This window comes from Pteropus alecto, unplaced genomic scaffold, assembly GCF_000325575.1.
Source record: "Pteropus alecto unplaced genomic scaffold, ASM32557v1 scaffold76, whole genome shotgun sequence".
NCBI classification, from domain to species: Eukaryota; Metazoa; Chordata; class Mammalia; order Chiroptera; family Pteropodidae; genus Pteropus; species Pteropus alecto.
This window is the reverse complement of record NW_006443138.1, coordinates 15,074,457-15,098,168: the sequence shown is the minus strand read 5'-3', so window position 1 is coordinate 15,098,168 and position 23,712 is coordinate 15,074,457. Positions and strand designations below refer to the sequence as shown.

General features: G+C 33.6%; 1 protein-coding gene and 1 pseudogene across 1 annotated transcript in view; both read right to left on the bottom strand.

The window, feature by feature from the left end:
* Positions 1-23,712, bottom strand: part of PTPRQ (protein tyrosine phosphatase, receptor type Q) — a 214,476-nt gene that overhangs the window by 128,089 nt on the left and 62,675 nt on the right. Inside the window, 9 exon segments of the mRNA XM_025040984.1 lie at positions 2,082-2,183; positions 2,550-2,732; positions 11,750-12,031; positions 12,174-12,281; positions 12,887-13,066; positions 13,170-13,331; positions 14,694-14,819; positions 14,822-14,864; positions 21,060-21,232. Coding sequence (XP_024896752.1) covers positions 2,082-2,183; positions 2,550-2,732; positions 11,750-12,031; positions 12,174-12,281; positions 12,887-13,066; positions 13,170-13,331; positions 14,694-14,819; positions 14,822-14,864; positions 21,060-21,232 — 1,359 coding nt within the window.
* Positions 18,040-18,158, bottom strand: LOC112472464 (annotated as a pseudogene).

The following is a 23,712-nucleotide window of genomic DNA, read 5'->3' as shown; positions in this document are numbered from 1 at the left end:
AATATAATAAATTTGTTAAAATCTACCCAATTCATCATGACAGAGCATATGAGGATAGGTGAGAAGGGTCTTCATAAGGTTCATACTCCCTGCTGGTAAGATCTTTCCGTTTTCTCACCCTGCATCTTCCTTCAAGTCACAGCTTGGCCATAACTTTCTCAGTTACACTTTTCCGGATGCCTCAGAATAGCTAAAGTCCCTCTTTTGTTCTGGTCAATAATTTTGGAGAACACTTATACCAGTAAATAGTATTATAAAAATGATTTGTCTATGTGTTTGTTAAATTTCGATCCCTTCTACCGAACTGCAGTCTCCATGACAACAAGGAGCTCCTAATATCCAATAAAGCAAACTCTCTCAAGCCTTTATCTATTCTCAATTTCCTGTAATTTTTTGATAAGGGGGTCTTGTTCCTTATCCTGTTCCTTAGCAATTGTATAAATGACTTTGGCCAAGGACTTGGATGAAAGTTTATTTTGACTCTGTACATTTAACAACCCAGGCAATTCGGATATATAGTATAATTAGAAACTATTGACTTGAGAGGTAAAAAGCTCTGCCCGCTCAACGTATACATTCATTGCTGGCCTATGTTCCTTCATATAACCTCAAATTCTCAGAACAATTGCATTAGATTAGAAATAAAGAAGTGGGTGATATGTCCAGAACGGCATTGCTAAAATGACTTAATATACCTTTCTTAGGTATTATCTAAGATAGAACCAAAGCTAACCTCCTCTAGCATTTGACTATTGTCTCATGGAAAAGAAAAGATTGATTGATTGGTTGATTAAGTTAATTTTACTTTGAGAACAAAAAGAAAATCTAACTATAAAAAATGAATATGTGGGCAGGTAAATTTTGATGGAGAAACAAGCATAAATAAGTAGATGCTGTGACTAAGGAAGACTAAACACTGAGAAGATTTAGAAACTAGGGCAACCCAGAGCACCCTACCACCATGCTTTGGTGAAGTAATTTGATAGAAGTGAAAATACAAGAGACCTGAAATGGGAGAAGAGGGCTCCAAAGACTTTATTATTTTGAATAAAATAAGAACAATGCAGAATAATGCCTTTCTTCTAAAAGTGTACAATGCACATTTTGTCCTGGCAAATGACTAGAATCTGAATTTCCACAGGGAGCAACCTATCTCGAAGGTAGGGAGACTTGAAAGAGAAAGGGAAAAAAGATCACCTATAAATACTTATGATACATCTAAGCCCACCCCCCACAGCAATAGGACTTCCTTTTACAGAAAAAAAAAAAGAATAATCTCAAAACACACAATGTATAAAACATAAAATGCAAATCTAAACCCAAGTATATTCCTCAAAACAACTTTACTTAGCATGATATATGCCTCTAACTTGGTGAGGTACCAGTGTAAAAGGGGTCCCAGTAGTAAAGTTGATTTTATTCAGATTAGGAAAGGTGTGTTTAAATATTCAATATGAAGGCTATTAACATTCAGGAATAGCATCTTACAAATTATGCAGCAAACCTGAAAAATACCCTGAACTCATTAAAAGCTAATTCTAATACATAAAAAAAAATGTTGCAGGCTGACATAACAGACTCTACTACAAAACTTATGTAAATGTATATTTTTATGAAAGTAAAAGTTGAAAAACACAGTTATAACTAACACATTAGTTGATGTTCAAACCAGAATTTTAGCCTTAAAACTCCCCATGAAATAAACATTAGTGATTTTTTTACAGAGCGCAGAGGACTTCAGAACTTAAAAAAAAAAGCATTTTACACATGACTTTATTGAACATAAATCTGACTATACTAGCTCCTTTTATGGCATGACAATGAAATCTCTATATAATGTTGAGTGAAACAAAACCTGATACCCAAGGATAGGGGATTTTTACATTATAACTTCATTCTTTTTTTAAACTAAATTTTTTGGGTGACATTGGTTAATAAAATTACATAGGTTTCAACTATACAATTCTATAATACTTCATTCATATATTGCATTGTGTGTTCACTATATATCTTCATTCTACATACACATTTCTTGAAATGTGATGGATTCAAAATACACCACTATCCACTACTATATTTACCATCTTCTTCAGTCAGTACATTTATAGGTGCACTCCGAACTCCTTCACCTTTGAGTGTACTAGCAGACACCTCAATCATATATTGGGTGTATTTATTCAGTCCTAAATAGAAATAAAATAGATATGTTGAACTTACAAAATATCTTTTAATAATGTGCATGAGACAAACTATGCAATGTCTCTTAACAATCTTCCAAAAGTAAAAACTAAATAAAAATGTAGTTCTTTGGAATAATAACTCCTATTATGAAGACACAATGATATAGGATAATGTGGACAAGGATCGACCTAGAATATTGTTTCATGTGACTTGGAATAAACTCCTAGCTTATTTAACCAAAAAGTCAGAATTGTCATACTCTGTATAAAACTAATTGCACTTAACTATTTATAATACAACAACAAGCTAATATTTGTAGTCATCTGTCAATACAAATATAAATATCCAACATTATACTTTTTTTTTACCTTTAATATTCTGAGTCAAAGAGGTTGTATCTATAGTTCTTTCTTCATTTCCATTACTTCTCTTGAGATAAATTGTATATTTTTGTATGATACCATTGGGACTACTTGGAGGAAGGAATGATAGTTCAATCTCTCCAGAGGAAATGTTTTTGTAAGTAATATTTTCTGGTGCACTATCAGGCACTAAGATAAAAATGAAAAAATGCATAAAACAATTATATCCTAAAAGTCTATTCTGCTGAAGTTCTCATCCAAATACACTAGGAGATATATATCTCTCCTAATGTGTGATTGTAATAAATGGAGTAGGGTGTAGATAAATTATATACTTATAACTGCATAAAAAATTCATCTCAAAAGAAAATTAATAATACGATTTTACAGTATAATGTTTATTATTATTAAAAATACACATAACCATATTAAGCTCTCATACTGCTGAACACACAGCAGATGAAAGAGGATCGAAAACACTTAAAAATTGATTTTGTCTTTCATTAAATATATACATATTGTTAATAATTAGTTTTTGTCTATAAGATCTATGACAAGGCAAGTAATCTTTCCTAAATATAATGCTGTATATTGTGATCTGTTAGCACATCAGTCTCCTAAGGATACAGGATATCATTAAATAAAACACTAGTTTTCTGTATCAATTAATGTTCTTATTGTATTGAACACAATGGTCATAAGTGATTCTCTACATGTATTCAAATACTAACACTACATATGGGATTCCAATTCTGGCAAAATATCGGAATATGTACCCTAAACTAAGTGACTATCTTAATTAAAATAATTAAACACTGCATAAAATTAAAATAAATTTTTTCTTTTAAAGAATTGCTGAGTAGTCAAGAAAGTTAGAAATCATTGGTGGCCAAAAAACAAAACAAAATAAAATAAAACAAACAAACAAACAAACCAGAAAAAACAGGTATCTAGAGATAAAAGCGGGTACTAAAGCCAGCTTTGCCACAGAGGGTATTGGTCAATCCAGGAGACTTTGAGTTTTTGTATTAACAGTTGTGTGAAGTGCCAGAGAAAGCCTTGGACCAGTAGAAGGGTAAGAGAGATTCCTGCATAACGAGTTGGAACCCCAAGATAATGCAATTTCAACCAGAGACATTATATTGGACTACTGTAGGGGGCACTTTGAATTCTGCAGAGTGTCATAGAATTCAACGTGAGTAGTGACTTGTGGACTAGAGCAATGCAGTTCATTCATTCTCAGGGAATGGAGAGTGAGAAGTAAAGCCACCATGAAAAAGGGGACAAAAAATAAACTTTTTTTCTCTTGTTACTCTTTTGGATAAAGATGTGGGAAAGAAAGAAAAATTATACAGTTTTGGAAAAATAAGCCTGGACCTAGGAACCTATGTGGTCCAAATCCATGCTGCCTAGTCTGCAAAAAACATCTACTTCAGAATTAAATGAAAGTAAATCTGTAATCCTGAGTTTCTGTTATTCAAAAGCAACTAGCAGGAGTGAACATAAATCTTCTCTGAAAGAACTGAACTTCAACTCAGGCCACATAAATTTCCCACAGATAAAGTTTCAAGAAATATGAGCTCACTGATAAAATCACTAAACACCCAAGCAAATTAGGCACCAATAGTTAAAGCCAGTGAAGGAAAAGGAAAAAATAACACACACACACCCACACCCACACACACACACACACACACACGGACTTCAAAAGACTTTAGCTATTGAATTTATTAAAAAATAAAAATATGAATGTTTAATACATTTCAAGAAATCAAACATTTGAAAATATGAATAAATAATTCTTTAGATAATAATAAATAATATAAATAACCAGGCAGGTTTGAAAGAGACCCGAACTTCTAGAACAGAAAAACAAATGAACTAAAATTAAAATTCTCTTGATGTATAAAAGATCAGATTAGATAAAGACAGAGAGAAATTTAGAGAAAAGAATGATGGTATTGAAGAAATTATCAAGACTATTCCTCAGAGAAAGAAAATATGAAAGATATAAAATGGCAATTAGAAGTTAGAAGTTATACCGAGGGGATCTAAGATATTAGAATAAAGAAAAAGACATTTTCAAAAGGATAATGGCTAAGATTTTCAAAACCATTGAAAGATTTCAAACTTCAGACCAAAGAATTCCAATAACTCCAAGCAGGAAGTTTTTAAAAAAATTATATTTAGAAACATCATTGTGAAAGTATTGATCACAAAGAAGAGATCTCAACTGCACCAGAAAGAAGATAAATCATCTTAAAAGGAATGACAATTAGACTGACAATTGACATTAATTGAAAAATTACTGGAATTCTATACCCAGAAAAATTAATAAGAGCAAAATAAAAACATATTCAGACAATCAAAAACAAAGAGAATGTCATCAATACCACCTCAATAAATGAAATGGTACACAATGCAGTTAAGGTAGTAAAATATTCACTGAAAACCACAGTTATAAAGATAATGATTTAAAAATTGCCTGCATAGAACAATAACAATAATGGCTAATTTGTGGATTAAACAATATAAATTAAATATGTTAATATTATTGTCATCATAAAGTCCCACTATTAGACTCTTTCCTTTCAGAAAAAAAATTGAACCTTTTTTTATTAGTATTCTAAATACAATGAACATAAAAACTGCTACTAAAAAATTTAGTATCGAAATAAAATTCAGAAGTCTTAAAAGTGTAGATACAGTGCCCTTCGCATTCAATCATTACCTGTTATGAAGTATACTGCATCTAAGGCAAACTTAACAGGAAAAATGACATATGAATGTTGATAGTTCTAAAACTATAGGAAGGATTATAGATCAGTACATAGTCTGATGTAGAAATATATAGCAATATAATTCTACTATCCCTTCCTAAATACCCCAAATCTTTTCTAGTATCTTCCCAAGCCAACTCATTAAATTGAGAAAAATCCTCAACGACTACTCTGAATGCTTTGTTAACTTTCTGGCTCTCAGTAAAATCTCGAACTTGCCAAGAACACTATATCTTAGCCCTCTTGGGTAACAGGTGCCATCTGTTATTCTCCATAATCCCTATAACCATAAAACCTGGGAGTTGAGTAGTCGTATTTATTGCTCCTCTTTGCCATACTCAGATCTTTTCTCCTTCCTCCTTCTTGAAGAACTCTTCCTTACAACACTCACCTAGTGATACTTTCCCACTCTCCAAACATCTTAAAAATTTTACCACCTGGATGACTGACTTCCTCTCTGTCACTCTTAGAAATGCCAACATGGACACAAATGAGCAGTCTAATTTCCTGAACTCTGTATCCCTTGATCTCCATAATTCCAATAATCTTTTCCTCTACTTCACCTTAACCACCAGCATTCATGGCAACACCCGAGACCTTGTCATTACCAGTAACTGCCAGTGTTCCTCTTTGGCAACTCCCTTCTATCTTTCCAGCTTACTGACTCTCGTACTGCCAATCCAACAATCTTACTCTCATCAAATCTTCACTGTTCATCACTCACTTTACGTCCTCACCATCCTACTTACTCAGGTCAGAGTCCATAGTCTGTCACTAAAATCACTCCCTAGCAATTTCCATCAACTTATTTTTCTATCTTACTTACCTGGTAAAACTCCAATTTAGTTTAAACCAAACTCAGTGATGGTTCCACATTGGCAATGTAACAGCTGAAAACGTCTGAATAAAATATTGCTCCATGCTGACTAGCCTCATTTAAATTTATAACCTCAAATCTCAAATGAGTCTTTTTCACTGCCTGGCAGCTTACATATTATTTGGTTAATTTAGTCTCTTGCTCTGTTGTATAAATTTTCACCATCTTCTCTCTCAACAAATATCTAATACTCTTCTCCTCCTCACTCAAAACTGATAAACTTATCGTTTATGGAAAAAATAACAATATTCAGAAGGGAACTACATTATCTCCCTACTACCAATTTTCTTTTAATTGCCTTCTCTCCTTACTTCTTTTCAAGGCTTAGCCCTCCACTTCTGTACTAGATTTTATTCCATCTATCTAGTCAAATGCTTTAGACTTGAAGTTAATCCCTGTCTGTTGCATTATTCATTTTCTTTCTTTCTTGAATTATTTCTATCATTTGTATACATGCGAACACATACACAGATTGTATCTATCACAGTAATGCCCCCAAAATTCTCTTAATTCTATTTGCCCTTTCAACTATTGCTCCATTCTATTCTTCACATTATATCAAAATTCCTCAAATTTGCCTTTACTCATTTCATCCATTTTCTTACCTATCGCTCTCTCTTAGTTCACGTCAGCTAGGCATTTTCCTCCTATATTTTTTCCATGAAACCTCCTGTTGTGAAGTCATCGATGACCTCCGTCTTGCCAAATCATTAAACAGTTGCAGTCCCTCATCTTACTTCACTGTCTGCAGCATTTGACATAGGATATACATTTCTTCTGCTTGAAAATCTTATTCACTTTCCTTCCAAAACAAGATCTTCTCCTGATTTTCTTCCTACCTCAGTGGCCACTTTTGCTTAGTGCTTGATTGGCTCCTCCTTGACTTCTCAAAGTCTACAGGTTAGATTGCCCCAGGACATAGTTATACGTGTCTTTTCATCTCTACTCCACTCACCCTGATGTGATGTTATCTCATCCCTTGATTCTGAATATCAGAGATATGGCAATGACTCCAAATTATGTATTCAACCCTGGATCTTCTTCCTGACTTTCAAACATATATCCAACTGCCTTCATGACAGGTACTTGGGTATCTCAAACATGTTCAAAACAAGACTCCTGCATTCCTCCAAACTGTCTTTTCCTCAGCTTCCCATTTCAGTAAATGAAAATATTTATTCACTCAAATACTCAAACCAAAACCTGATTGTTAATCTTGATTTATCTCCTTACTCCAAAATCTAACATGTTCAGTAGCAGCCTTCTAAAATTGCAAATCACACCATGTTCTTGTTTCATAATTCTCAAATTGCTTCCTATTAAAATTAAACTCCAAACTTCTTACATTGGCACCTGAAAATCTGCATGGTCCCCCTTAATCTCTCTCTCTCTTCATCTGCTAATTCCCTCCACATAATAAATACTGCTTAAATGACAGAAATGTTGTTCTTCCTCAACTATATCAAGTGTCTTCTCAATTCAGGAACTTGGTAATTGGTATTCCTCCTTATGAAACACTTTCTTTCCTTATCCTCATCTAATTTAATCCCATATATTGTTAATATCTCCGGGCATACATAACATCTTCATAGAGGCCTTTTCTCAATCCTCTATCGCAAATAGCCGCTCACTACTCTGTAACTCTCTTCTTTCCTTCCTATTTTTTTCTTCATTAAATTTACCACTACCAAAAGTCATATATATTGTTTGTTTTATTGCCTTATTTTCTGTGGCCCTTTTAGAATGTTAAGTTCCAAGAGGCAGGAATTTTGTCTTACTGTTGTATCCACAGTGCCTACGAATGGTAGTACATGACATGGAATACCTAAAAATCTGTTCAGTTAATGAATAAATACGTTCGACATGATACAGGATATATTATAAACAAGAGAGAAACTCACAGCTAAGAAAAATAAGTAAAATTGAATATTTTTTAATTGTGGGGAAGAAAGAAATTAGTGATGCTATGCTTTATTTTTATAACTCAGAATAATTTCTAATTTTAAAAAAATTCTCATTGGCATTTTCTAAATTTTCCTTTTGGAGTTGCCTACCTACTACCAGTAGTCAGGATATAAATATGCACACCTGACCCAGACTGATATCCTTTGCATTTTTCTTCATTTATCCTTAGGGTAAAACCAGTGCTGGATCTTCTGGGAAAATAAAGCAAGACGACTTGATGATTTACTTTTGGATAGTGATGATGCACTTAGAGTTTTCTGAAATAGCATAGTGTTTCCAATTGTAGAAGTATTATGTAAAATAGAAAACTCAGGAATAAAAAGTAATTGTGAGAGTTAGTTGGAATAAGCTGAATCTATGAAAAAACTAAAAATAAATAATTTCATTCACGATGATACTAAAATAGAAAGTGGGAAGTTACCTTTAGTATGCCGAAAGATTGTTTGGCATATATAGTTTTAATGTTAGACAAATTAAGAAACATTATTAATTACTATAAATTTATAGAGTCATACACAAAATTTTGGTCAATATCTAAATTATCATACACTAATCGCTGATCAAAATCATACATGTTCAAGGCATTTGGTTAAAGGCTTACTGTAAAGGAAGTTATATCTTTAAAAGGAAAGAGAAGATATAGAGATCATCGAAGGTAATTTGTATGGAAACTTAAAGTTCTTTATGTGATTATTGTACCCAAGAATGAGAAAATATAAACTAATCTCAAGTTTGTTTGCTAACTACACATTCTACACTTAACACACACACACACACACACACACACACACATTCTCTCTCTCTCTTTCTCTCTCTCTCTCTCATGAAATCAATCCTGTATTGAACTTTCTTCCTTGAGCACAAGAGTACAGTATTTTACTTCCAAGCGTTACTAAACTCTGATTCTCTAATCAAGATAAAATATTCGAACAAATAATTTACTTCTATTTATAATTAGTAGCATTAACACATTACTGATTTAGCACATTCCTCAATTTCTCATAAAATAATATTGAAAAGTGGGCTCTTGTTTCTTATAGAAGACTAGAGGATGAGTTTATTGTATTGAATACAAATATTAAGCCCTGGGAACAGACAGATGTTCTTGAGCACATCCTCTTTCAAATGACATTTTGAGACTCTACTTAAAATTTTAGCTTCCTCTTTTGCAAAAAGAGCTATATTGGTGGCTCAATAGTAGCAAACATGATCTAGGAAAGATCACTAATGTAGATTCCAATGTCTACCGTGTCCATCCAGATGGAGAATGAGCAGACTTTGAGAGTATCCTAATTTAGGACAGAGAGCTGAAATTAGGAGTTTCAGTACTGCAGCCTATGCTCTATTATCAGGCCTCTTTTTGCTTCTGAAAAATCTAGTGTAAAAATGACTCAATTATATTCACCCAAGTGAGTGAGCTAGTGAATCCTGGCATAAGTTATTTCCCTCTTCTCTCTCTCTCTTTTTTCTCACTGGCTCAGGAAACTTGAATGGTGTCAGGAGGCTTACCAAGTCTCAAAATTACTTCTCATCTACGATGCTCTTTGAGTCATTTTATTCAAATATTCCTAAGTCTCCTCATCTATAAAATGAAGGATTTTGTGTGTTTTCTAAGAGATTTTCCAAAACTAAAGTTCTCATTTTAAATTACATTTCAAGTTAGATTCTTATATTCACTTAAGGCTTATTATCCCTACCTTAGACTTAAGTTCATGCAACAAATAAATAAAAAATCAAATTTATTTTTTAAATACTAGGTAAAAGATTGCATGTATGTAATAAATAGCAAGCAAAAAATGATTGTTTTACAGATAGCAATTAAGATTAGGCGTTCTTGATGCTGAGACCACTTAAGTAGTGGAACATCTGATAAGTGTTCATGAATATGGTAATCACCATATTAAACAATCTTTAATATTACAACAAGATCTTTGAGAGTTCTTACTTTTCTTCCTCATGCTCTGCAGAGCCCCAAAGAACAACACTAACTACAACAATGAACAGAAAGATGCTAGATATATTTTATAATTTACCAGCTTTATTGATGGTTTCCAAAACATCATGTATTGTAAAAGGAAATGGGCTTTAGGGCAGATAAATTTGGATTCCAAGTCCAGCTGGATGACCTTAAGCAATTAAACACCCACCAATTAACAGTAACTTTAGGCAGGTAGAAATTCAGTTTCTTCTACAGTGTTGTATTCCCAGTAGGGCTTGGAATATTGTAAACATTTGTTGAAAAGATGAAGTCAGATCTCAGTGTCTCATTAGGTAATGAAGATAATAACACCTTACTGCTTTATACTAGAAGTCAAAAGGCAGTTTTGTAAAAGCCAATAGCAGAGCCCATGCATGGCACTTTGCAGGTGTTTAAAACATGCTTGTTTCTTTCCTTGACCCAGTATTGAATAAAATTAGGTCAGGTAAAGAGCAGATATTTTTCACAAAAATCATTATTTAACTACAATATCTATAAAAGCAATGAAACATGACAATATACAGTTTAATATCAATTAGGTTTCACTTTAAAGGGTAATCTTGATGGTAAAAGATGTTCTTTTTATCACTCTCTTATTCCTTTAATTCCGACCAATGTCATTCTCTATGGGCTCTTTTGTGTCGTCTCATTTTATTAATTTCTGTGACCAATCTCAAGAAGATATTTTCACTCAAAGGTAAGCTGCTTTACTAGACTCTTAGATCCTCAAGGTCAGCGATAGGGCCTTGTGTATAGTATCTGGCTAAGCCATATGAAGTTGCTGATATTTGGCCATTATAACCTATAGGAATAGAAATTCCATGTGGTTCAGCCATTAGGTAGTCAATAAATATGTATTTTTCTAAATGTAGGAATAAAAGAGTCACTTTAAATTTAGTTCTCAATTCTCATCATACATTACATAAGTAGCCTAACAGTGATGCTCCAATGTATGATTATAAACACAATTAAAACAATAAACTAAAATCATTGGGCAAAATGTATTACTTTGTGCTGTTTGCTCTTGCATTCCTGAAACTGAAACACAAGTAACTCTTTGCTTGCGTTGTTTCCTTTAGATGGGGTATTCTCCCCGTCCCCACTCCCCCAACAGCCTCTGTAAGGTCCTCCTGCCCATTCCACCTGACTCCTTATGATCAGGTCCAAATCCTATCTCCTGCATAAGGCATCCCCATGCACGCCCTTTCTGTACCCCTACTCCACACTTTTATCTACCCATCTACCTCTTTAGAATATAGGAATCTATACTTACATGTCTCTGATTTTACCTAATTTGAAAGTAAGTAGTTATTCAACCTCAAATTTACAGGCACATTGAAAAAATCTTTGGTTTCTAAAAGTCTTTTTCATTTGAAAATTTTGCTTATTTTTATTTTGCACTTCCCTTATATGTAAAGTCAGACTTTTAAAAAATGAGCACAGCAAGCCTCTTCCTATACTTTTACCAGAAAAACCAAATAAATTCCTGGATTATATTAAATGGAATAACGAAGGGTTTTAGGTTAAATAAAATATAAAATGTGGTAATTACCAGCCATGTTTACTTCATTACTATGTATTATTAAACAAACAAACAAAAACTTACCAGTCTCAGAAGTCCTTACAGAGAGTAGAGAAGATAGCTGATTGCCATGACCCAATCTGGTATATGATCTTACAGAAACGTTATAGAGGGTGTAAGGTTTTAAGTCTCTCAAAATTATGCTTGTTGTTGAGGTGTTCTTCATAAATAAGGCATCTATACTTTTATAGAGAACTTCATAAACAACAATAATCCCATTAGATTTTTCAGGCGGTAACCACTTCAAACTTATTTCATTTGCTGTCACATTAATAACTTCGACATCTTGAGGTGATGATTCTGGTTCTGAGGGAAGAAAAGAAAATTTTAAATACATGTATTTTTTTATGCTTATGGCTCTAGACACTAAAGGCAGCATGAGGTAGATGGCAATAAGCGTGCAACACCATTTGCTTCTTTTTATTAAAAGTGCAACTGATCATCTTACCATCTTCTGGAGTTCTCACAAAGATGTCATTTTCTTCAGACAAAAAACTTTCTCCAACATGGGTTGAGGCAGCCACTCTCATTTTATATTTTGTATATTTCTTTAATCCTATAAGGACAACAGGCAATTTGTTTAAAGTCCTTAAAATAACACTCTTGGATTAGGGCCAATTGACATAGGAATAGTGAAAATAATTCATTTGGGAGACTGGCTCCCCAAGTCAGTGTCCTTATCATCCCCATCTCCCAAAATTCCTTGGATTTGAGGGTCTTTCCATCTTAATGATGTTTTAGTTCTTTCCTAAATTATTAAGGCAATAATTTGAGCCTGAAAAATAATCTTTGGCACACTGGAGTATAGATGACTCAGCACAAACACCATGCCAGCTGATTTACTTCAGCTGATTTTCACATTCATTCATTCAAGCCTTCAATACTTAGTTATTTCAATATACTAGACATAAAATTCCCTGGGTTAGGTATATTCCTATGATACTTGTGATCTGATGACTTTATTATCTGTAGACAAATAAAAAGGAAAACACATTTAATCAGGTTATTTCTTCACATAGTTTTCAAGATATCCATGGCAGCATAGCACAACAAAACTTGGAATGATGAAGTACATGCCCATCAGAGTTTAAGGCATAGAGAGATGCATGTTTTCCACCAGAATAGATATGTTAAAAAACAACAACAACAACTTTGTTCTACCTGTTATGAGAAAGCTGTTATCTATAGTAGTCATCTGGAATGCTCTGTTTGTATCCAGTTCCATTACATAAATTGTATAATGAGTTATTTTTCCATTGGGATATTCTGGAGGATCCCAATATAACAAAATAGATGAAGAACTAATATTTTTATAATTTATAATTTGAATGGAGCTTGGCACTTGAAAAGAAGAATGAACAATTAATATAAATGGAAAGAAAAAGTATTACAATGTGCAAGAGCAATACTTGCAGTTAATTATTTCGAAGGAATACATTCTTACCTTGCTCAAGTGTCCTAACATTGAGAACCGTTGGTGGTCCTTCTCCCATGATGGTGAAAGCAGATACACTAATCATGTGCTCAGTGAAAGGTACAAGTCTCCTGATAACATAAGACAGCTGTTCAGCAGCAACGTCAGTGATATACTGGTTCCATGTAGTTCCTATTTGAAATTAGGTTCTTTAAAAAAGGTGTTTGATTTCACGATTGAAATTATTTTTGTCCACACACAATGAAATCTTAAACGTGATTTCACATTATGCATTAATCTTTCCATGCACTCTTTTATTTGAAAGGTAAATATATAATAGTATGCCAAATACTCCCCACCAATATCTATAAACATTTTTGCTCATAATATAATTTTGATAGTTATTATACACTATTCTGGAACATGAGGTTAGTGTTTTGAAAAAATATAACTTTCTAAAAGGGACTAACAAGGAATTTTTTTCTGAAAAGACAGACTAGGCAATAATAACAAATTGAAATGCTATAAATCAATGCTAGGTTATAATGTGAAAGTTACAGAAATGAGACTCGCCACACCTTTGCTAAAACCAATAATATTTTAAAGCAAGCATGTTTGGATAACTGATACATAAATCTGTCTCAATAAGGATTTCAAATAATGTTAGATTTTTAAATTTATTTAGAACTTATGCTTTCAGTATGTTAATTAGCAATTAGGCCAAACTTGAAGTGTTTAAGGAAACATCAGTACCATAAACTGCAGGCCTCTTAATTTGCAATGTTGTCCCCAGTCTTCTTTGCACAGGAAAAAATGAATCAGTAAATGAAATAAACATATACTGAATATAATGTGATATTTTTGATAGAGTCTATCATAAAAAAATAAATAACCTAATTTAAATTTGGAATGGGACAAATACAAAATCAGAGAAAATGCAAGGAAAAAAATATTCTTCTCACTTAGCTTTTTAGAAAAACCAGAGAGATAATTTAAATCTGTGTTGTCCAACCAACTACTTTTGCTATATGTGACATTCTCCCTTTAGAAACAATAAGATCCGTTGAACCTGAAGAGCAAGTGTATACACTAATGACATCACCACGTCGTTGGGGTCACCTACACCTGTTTATCACCACATGCACTAGAGTTGTAACTTTCTGACCTATTTACCTTTAGTGACATTTGAAAACCTATTAGTCAAAAGCTGCAGAGAGTGCGAAGCCTGTAAATGATTTGAGGATATGTTAATCCCTTCTCATCACACCTGCTTTGGCAACTGTAATAACTGATTGTCTATGCAGCTTGGCCAGAGACTCTAGGGTGCTACTTTCTCTAGGAGGAAGGTCAAATGGGTTAGGAGGGGCCAGCTCCTGCTTGTGTGGCATTTCCATCTGCTGCATGAGGTTATCTGACAGTTAAAGAAGAAAAAAAATCTGACTCCAGCCCATGAACCATTAATAATCTTGTTGAACTCTAAGCTAAGGTTCATATCTGTGCTAGCTCGTACTGGTGGTTTCAATACACTTCACAGAACATAAAAATTGTACCTACCAACTGTTGAATGCTGGTCTTCAGCTCTGTTCCTTGCAGGAAAATTGTTATGTGGATAACTGTTATACATAACTGAAGCAATTGAGTACAGGTCAGACGATATCTCTGCTGCACCCTCAACCTGCCATTGACTACGTTCACAGTTTCTGGAGCTCTGGAGTCACTTATAAACTGTAAATAAATAGTTATTTACGAAGACTGGTTGTAATAATTATACTTAATAATAACTTCACCCAATTATTAGTTTAAGAAACTAGTACTTTGGATCATGCTTTTAAAAAAGATATTATTTCCATGACTACTGTCTCCTTTACATTTCGAAACTTCATTGTGAAGCTAGTAAAATCCTTTACCATTGTAACATACTGTGATCACTCCTATATCTTAAGAGACCAATACTATATCATGGAAAGAAGCAGATATTTGTTTCTGACTTTGCTTTTTATAAAATTAGACATCCTCACGCAAAGGTTTCATGACTAAATATTTTAACTGCTTCCCTTCATAAAGGTAAGTAAGTGTTCTAGGCATACTGCCTTATTTAAAATGTGTTTTGCTTTGCTATGCATCCTTGTTTGTATACCACGAGTGAGAGGCCCGCATGACTGCTTAATATATATTAATAATAGTTTATCTATGATCTGGTGAAGTTACAGACGTGAACAAAATTGCATGGCAATAGTTTTCAAACAGAGTTCATAGCAGACCTATCCAAGGCTCTGGACCTAAGGAATATTTTAAGTAACTGTGATTGTTCCCAGATCCCATAATGTACTTCACACATGTTGAGTTCACTAAAGTAGCAGATATTTAAGTAAAAATATCAGGAGCAGATTATGAATATTTAGAGGTTTTTGTTGGAATAATAAGATGACTCTTCCCCTTCTCTCCACACAGCATAGCTACTTGAAATAAAATTAGAAAAGGGTGTTTTGGCCAAATAGTTTTAGGCATTTTGCATAGATTGTCAACCTTAAAAATAGGGTTAAACATTAATTAAAGAAAATGTTGCCTTAAAAGACTTAACGACCAAGTGCAATGTGTGGCCTTTGATTCTAATTAGAATATAACCATCAACATAGGCTTTGAAGATAATTAGGAAAATTTCAATTTGTTCTAGGTATTAGATGATATCAAGACAATATTAGTAATTTTGTGAGTTGTGGTAATGGAATTATTGAATAAATTAAAATGTCCATGTTTTTTAGAGATTCCTACTTAGGCATATAGGAGCAAAATGATGTGAAATCTGGAATCTATTTTAAAATATGTCCTCAGCAGCAGCAACAACACAGACAGCTGAGGCCAAGAACAGCAGAATGTTGATAATTATTCAACCTAGGTGATGGGTAAATGGGGGCCCATTATATTCTTTTCTCTACTTTTAGGCCTGTTCAAAATTTTCCAAATAAAAGTTTTGAAAAAAAAAGAAAACATTATAAGTTCTGCTTCAAAATTCACCTCCAAAACATTTTTAATTCATAATATAGGTTTTATCTATTTATAATTTTTGGTATATCTGTCTTTTAATTATCCTACATGTTTTGGAGTTGTCTTTACTCTTGAGTCAAAAGCAGGTTTTTTATTTTTATTAACATAAAAAACATAGTATTTTGAAAAAAATAGTAGATGCTCAGGAAAAATCTCAGGAAGGCAAGACATTTTAAGGCAGATTACTTATTTAATTATCTACAAAGACAGGCCATTTAAATATTACCTTTTCTCAGACATAAAAGAATAAAAAACAAATTTAAGAGAATTTCCAACCCTCCAAATAATATTTTTGAAATAAAGTTATCTATCTTGTTACACCTTCAGCCAGAAAATTATTGTGATGAAAAGCAGGAGGACACCTATAAGATTTACTCTAAAAAAATTGTGATAAAGAACTCTGGAGAGGGAACTCTGGAGATGAGCTTCCAACAGCTCATCTCAGCTCTGCCTCCACAGGGAAATAGTGGAGGGCATGAATCACAGACACATAATTCAGAGATGCTCTGGTATTTCAGTCAATAGTTTATGCCTGAACCACACAGCTGTTTCCACTATCAATCAGCCACTCTGAAAATCTGCTATGCACAAACCACTATAGAAGGTACAATGAGGTAGTACAAAGAACTATGATTTTGCTTTAAGTCTCTCAATATCTTATACCCATGTCAGATAAATTATTTAGAGTAAACCATAGTATCCCATCAATTAACAAAGTTAAGCATCTCTGTTGACATATTGCCATTTCAATGTAAAAACTGACACAAATACTTCTGAAATTCTCTCAAATTCTGGTATTCATTGGAAAGACACTCCCTAACTCAGGCAATGATTTGAGCAGTGGTTTTGTAATAACCCATAATGTTACTAATTATCACCGAGTGTGTCATGTCGCGATATTTCTCATACTTTGCTTCTCTAAAGAAAGCATTAGATATTAGTCAGGTTTTTTAAAGAATGAAAAAGAAAAGAATCTTAAGAGCAAAATGATGTGAAAGAATCAGAATTTGAAGGAGTAACGGGAAAGGGCAATGAGAAGCAGAAGTGGAAATAAAGAAAACACAAGGGGAAAAAGGCCTGCTGCAAATTCCAAAAGCTTTAGCTTCATTGAGTTGGTCCAGAGTTCTCACCCTCAGCACTACTGGTATTCGGGGTCAGGTAATTTTTTTGTTGTAGGGAGCTGTTGTATACACTATGGGAAGTTTAGTAGCATCCCTGGCCTCTACCCACTAGAAGCATCCTCCCAGCTGTGACATTTGAAAAATGTCTTCCAAAACTTCCAAATTTGCTCCTAGAGAACAAAATCACTCCTATTTGACAATAATTGGGTCTGGGAATGTCACAGTACATCAACATAAAAGGCCTCTCATAAACTACCCAGGAATCTTTGGAATTTATGTGAAAGAATTAGAGTTGAATTCCTAATCCACCTGAATAAACCAACTTTATTCTATATGTAATAATCTTTATTATAGTCAATCTGATTTTATTTAAAACAAACCCTATTATGTCTACCAATTTAGAGTCATTTGAAATATGCTGAATTGAATTAATAAAAATTTTTGTTTTTTCTTAAGAAATGCTTCTATATATTACTATAGATCATAATATAATTTATGATATCATCAAACAATGATTAAAAAAAAGTTTGAAATTAGCATATGTTTGGAAACCTCCTAACAAATAACTATCATTCTGTACATTATTTGGGCGAACAAATCCTTGAGGCTTGATTCTATTTTCTTTTTAAGTTTTTATTTTTATTTATTTATTTTTTTAGGCAAGGCAACCCTTGGTTGACCTCACAGATTGCAAGGACCTTGTCAGTTAAAATCCCTTATTTTTTTATTTTTCACGCCTACAGCATCTGGTCTTCCTAGGTGGTCTCCCATCTAAGTGCTAACCAGGCCCGACCCTGCTTAGCTTCAGAGATCAGACAGGATCGGGCTTGTTCAGGGTAGCATGGCCGTTATCATGTATGCATATGGCTATAACAAAAATCAAGAAGTGATGAAGAATTTACAATGAAAATCTCTGTCCATACTTTCCTGATCACTTCTGTTTTCAGTTTTTATGGTGTATACTCCTAAAATTACTAAATAACATGCTATTAAGACTCACTTATTTTACACAAATCTATGGACTTCCTACTTTGATAGTGAAGCGTTAGATCACTTAAGTAGATACAGATATACGTTCCCCAACTATTCTTAATTCTTATTTGACTACTTTTATTAACTTAAATAATACGTTTAAGCTGGAAAAATTATTGTAATCGGTATGTGAAATATAGAATAGTACACCGAGAGAGTGTGGAGGATTGCCTCTCAGGTGGTCCCCCATAATCCCTACCCCCTATTGTTCATGGTCCTGTATAATCACATTGTCTTGAACTGGGCGGGATCTGTGGTTTGTATCTAACCAATAAAATAAGGCAAAGGTGATGATATGTCACTCCTATGATTACATTTCACAGACTCTTTGCTGGCTTGATGAAATCAATGGCCATTTTGAAAAAGTCCATGTGGAAAGAAGCTGTGCCAGAGCTCCATGAGCTACCATTAGGGTTGTCTCCAGTCAAGAGCTAGCAAGAAACTAGGCCCTCAATTACATAGCCAAAAGGAAATGAAACCTGCCAAAACACTGAGTATGTAACCACTTATTTGATACTTAGGAAGTCATTGGTGACTTCTAACAAGATTTCAAGGATTTAAAGAATTCTTGAGACAGAGTGTGAAGGCTATACTTAGAGAAGTTTAAGAATGAATGGAAGGAAAAAGTCCTTATCCTATGAAAGGTACCAAGGTCAAGGAAAAGGATAATAAATGAATACACTAAGCCAGAGGCTTTATCTGTCATCTCATGTAATCTGTACTTTGTAAGGTGGGTGTATATAAGCCCCACTTAAAAAATGAAGGTACCAAGTATCCAAAAGTTGACTTGTCCGAGGTCATATAGCTAGAACAGTGCAGAGCCAGGGCTAGGACTCTTGTTCATTTGGTTTTAGAGCCTCTCCCATACCTGTCTCCCCACATCAACCACCTGATAGGTGAGCCCAAACACCAGTCACATGAGGAAACAGAAATATCAATTATGGGCCTGATCTAATAAAGAAAGATACTGTCACAAAAATAGATCGAAGTATGTTTCCTTTATTTGAGAGAGGATAAGGAAACTAATATTGAGTGCCAACCAAGGTGAATGGTCAAATGCCGTGATTAATAATCATAACAGGTCACGATTATTTATCATAGCACTTACTACATGCCACATACAGTTCTCAGTTCTTTACACACATTAATCCATTAAATCCTCTTTATCAACTATTTGTTTCAGGAACTCTTATAATCCTTATCTTAAAGAAGAGGAAACTGAAGTTAAGAGATGTTGGGCCAACTTCCCCAAGGTTAAATCATCAGTACAGGCCGAACCAAGATTTAAACCAAGCATCATGCTTCTTAGTTCCATGCTTTGCACAGCCCAGTAAGTGATCAAATACGGATATAAACCCAGATTTATACAGATCCAAACCTCATGTTCTTTGTACTATGGCACAGGGATTGAAGATCATACAGACAGAGGCAGAATCACAAAGAAGCCTTTCTAGAACCTCTTCACTTCAAGAGAAAAACAGGTGTGTCTGGCCATTCAATACGTGTCATTAGCAGAAGTGGGAGAATTTTAGGCCTTGTCACCTAGGCTATAGAATTTTAGGCCCTGTCACCTAGGCCTAAAAAAGCTAAGTATCTAATTTGACCTCTCAGCGGGAGCAAAAGGGTTAAGCTTTTGCCCTTTGCCTGAATTTCAGAGAAAGCATAACTCAGTATCTTTTGCACAGAAGAAAGGAGTCAACATAGGATTAAAATTTAGCCCTAGTACAGAGATGATGAACAACTTGGAATACTAAGACCTGAGTGGCCAGAGTGCATTGAGCACATTGTAAGGCCAACTTTCAAATAGACACCAGAAATAGAGGAAGGCTGGGACCAGAAAGAGAGTGAACAATACACGTGTGAAAAATAACAGCACAATTAGAAGAAGCACTGATTTTGAACCATAACAGTGGAAGCCAATTGCTGAATAACCATCACTGGTAGTGCCTCCAAGCTAGTCCTTCAGCTGTATTCACTGGTTCTAAGTATGTTTATTCTTTGTGTGCCCAAGAAGCAGCCAACAACTGGATTTGACAAGTGTGGAGGCTTAGGGGTCCTCCCAGGTGAACAGCTGGCTGGGCGAGGTGAATAAAAACAGTAAAGGGAAATCAGTGTTGCCTGTACTTCCTAACAGAAACAAAGGGAAAAAATAAGACTTCTAGTGTGAATAGAAGCAAAACACTGTCCTCTTATTTTATATCTATGGAATTTTTTAATCTCTTTTATTTAGTTATTTGATTTCTTTAATAAAATGCACTCTGTTTGTTTTTTAATAAGGCAGCTCTGAGAAATTCAGCTTCCTAAGACTAAACAGATATAATCATTTGTCATCAGCTGCTCAAATTACTGTGACTTTTATTGGCAACTGTTTCAAATTGCAAGCACAACCTTAGAAGTATTTAAATCATAATAGGAGTTTCCAAACAATTCATTAACTGAATTACCATAATAATATTCCCTTAAGGAAGTACCTTTCGTCCTGCTTAATTGTTCAATTAACATTTTCCATATGCTGAAAAAGAATAATAGCACTTAACTAATAATATATGTCCAAAAATGAGATATGATTCAGCTAGATTATCAACATGGCCCAAATTTACTTTATATTCTACTATAAACCTTGTCAAATATTTTATGTCAGAGTGCTGGCAAATCTTCCAAGTTATCAGTGCCAGAACCAAATAGAAAGGGCTCACCATGATGTAAAATGAAAGTGCAATACCTCATCTTTTCCTGTGAGCAAAGTGTTTTCCAAAATTACTCCTGTCTCTGAAACTAGCACTTTTACTCGGTATTGGTTAATGATTCCATTTGGTTGTTGTGGTTTCTTCCACGTAATTCTTATTTGTGTGGCTTCTACTTCTGCAAGCTGTAAATCGAATATTGCACCTGGAGCTGAAAATAAAAATAGAAATAGAAATAAGGAGGGGGAACTTAAAAAATACATTTTTAATTTTTAAAAAATTCCCCTAATGATTTACTAATTTATTAATAATTAATATGTATAAGATTCTTTAAATATATGACTATTTAAAGTTAAATTTCTATATATTCTTCTCAAAAATGAATAACTTGGAATAATTTTCTCAAATCAAAATGTTATCACATTTGTTCTAAACAAATTCATTAATAAAAATAACTTCTCAGAGAAATCTGTTTAGGGATGATTAATGCCCAGTAGAAATCTTGAAGGCTTTATAAAAATTATAACAACATGTCAAAAAATAATATCTAGAAGACTTTAAATGTAATGAAATGTAGTTGGTAAATTCAATTAAGCCATCTTTTAATTTATTACATGAAATTGTTTGAAGAGTTGATTAATTTTTATCTACTGATTTTACAAATTAATTAGGTGAGTTCAAGTTTTAGGTGCCCCTACTCTTTGCAGTAAAGAAAAACAGGGACAAACTAACAATTGGTTTAAGATAAAGCACCAAGTACTTAAACAAATTCTAACTATAAAGTCACTAAGAGCAACATCTAGAAAACCTGTGCCACAGGAGTAATAGATCAATGATAAACACACCCTGGGCTTTTGTCCACATTTTTGTTTATAACTCAATATGTGATTATGAATAGCCAATTCATCCCTGCATCCTCCGTTTCCTTATCTATAAAATGGGTGTAATTTTATTGTTCCTATTACTAGTCAAGGTTACTGTAAGGAACAAATGGTTCAAGAGAATTTATAAAATGTTGGTCCAAGAAAGAAAATTATGACATAAAAATATGTCATATCCTTATGTTCAGGATGTGGTAACATTACCATTGGGGAGATCTAAAATCCGTCGTTACCCCAGAAGTACTAAGGGGTCCCTTGGTTCTTTTGGCCAGCTCAGCAAAGAATTATCGATAAGATCACGAGATTTAGGAAAAGTAAGATTTATTAAAGTATGCTTCAAGGTCCTCCTTGAAATAAGTGGGTCACGCCCAAAAGGACTATAACCGCACAGAAACAAAAGGTATGTTTAAAGTTCCTCCAAAGGAGGGGCGGGTTACAGTAACACATTAAATTTATTTTCTTAAGCTGATATATTTCACATTACTATAGGTTTAGCAAGTTCCACTTAGACTAGACATATTAAGAGTATAATATAAATGGAGAATGACTCTGTTGTCTTTTAAGATAACACAAAGGAATTGAAAATTAATGTCACATCTGTAAATATTATTTATAATTTGTGAACATAATTATGCTTAAGTTAATCATGTAGTAAACTGTATGGAGTTTTCATCCAATAGATTAAAAGTTTTCTTCTTTGTCTGTATGAAGTAACCATTTTAAAAGGCCCCTAGATATTGTAAGAATATAAGTATTTCTAAATGTTTTTGAAGTAGTTAATGGCTAGATGAATAAATGCCTCTTTCTAGCTGAAGAGCATCTTACTTGGCTATTGCAGTCAAGATTCTAATGTCTATCATGGGAAAAACCTGTGCTCAAAACTGGGAAATAAATATAACATGGATAAAAACCTGTATTTTGCTAATTTTTTGAACCCTCTTTCTTAAAACCATTTCGATATATCTCTGTATAGAAAGATAACTCTTCATATTGCTCTCCCCATATGAGTTCTAATCTAAAAGAATAACAGTTTGATCTTAAAGGATGGAGGAAGAGTTTTAGGCTAGAACTCTACAATCATTGATTCATTCATTCATCATTCAACATACTGAGCACTCTTCATATGATCACTGTTCTAGGCCCTTGAGGACAGAGGAGGAAATAAGACGAATGAGGCATTTTGCACAGGTCACCTCTTGTACAAGTTTTATTTCATTAATATATGTCGTACCAGAGCTTATGTTTTATCATCATGTTTACCAATACACATTTTTCAAGAGCAGAGGAATTTTCCAATTGACTCTGTAGTGTGAAAATAACTCAGCCATTTAAATAGCAATGCTCCCATTCCACTTTTCTTTAACATTTTATTTTGAGTCCCTATGCAGATGAAGCCTTAGTCAGTACTGCATAACATCTTAGTTAGTCAACCTTAAGAACAGTAGCAGACAGTTTATCTTCTAATTTAGAAGATATTTTTAACATAACAATAAGTATTGCCCCAATACTAATGCCTAAAATTATGATTCAAGTAAAGATTAAATGTTTCTATATTGTCCTAAAAATGCACCCCAAACTTGTCCAAGAATAACCGTAAATGTATCTCTTTTTATTCTTATAAAAGAAGAAAAAGCTTAGGGCATAAAGGAAATGAAGTAGACAGCATTGTATCTTGTCTTTAGAAAGATACTTGATCCGTTACACCACAAATTCTTATGGGGAAACCAGAGAAGTGTGGATTAGATCAAACTCCTTTAATATTGATTCCAAATTAACTAAAGAAAATCAAACACACAAGGCTTATTCACGG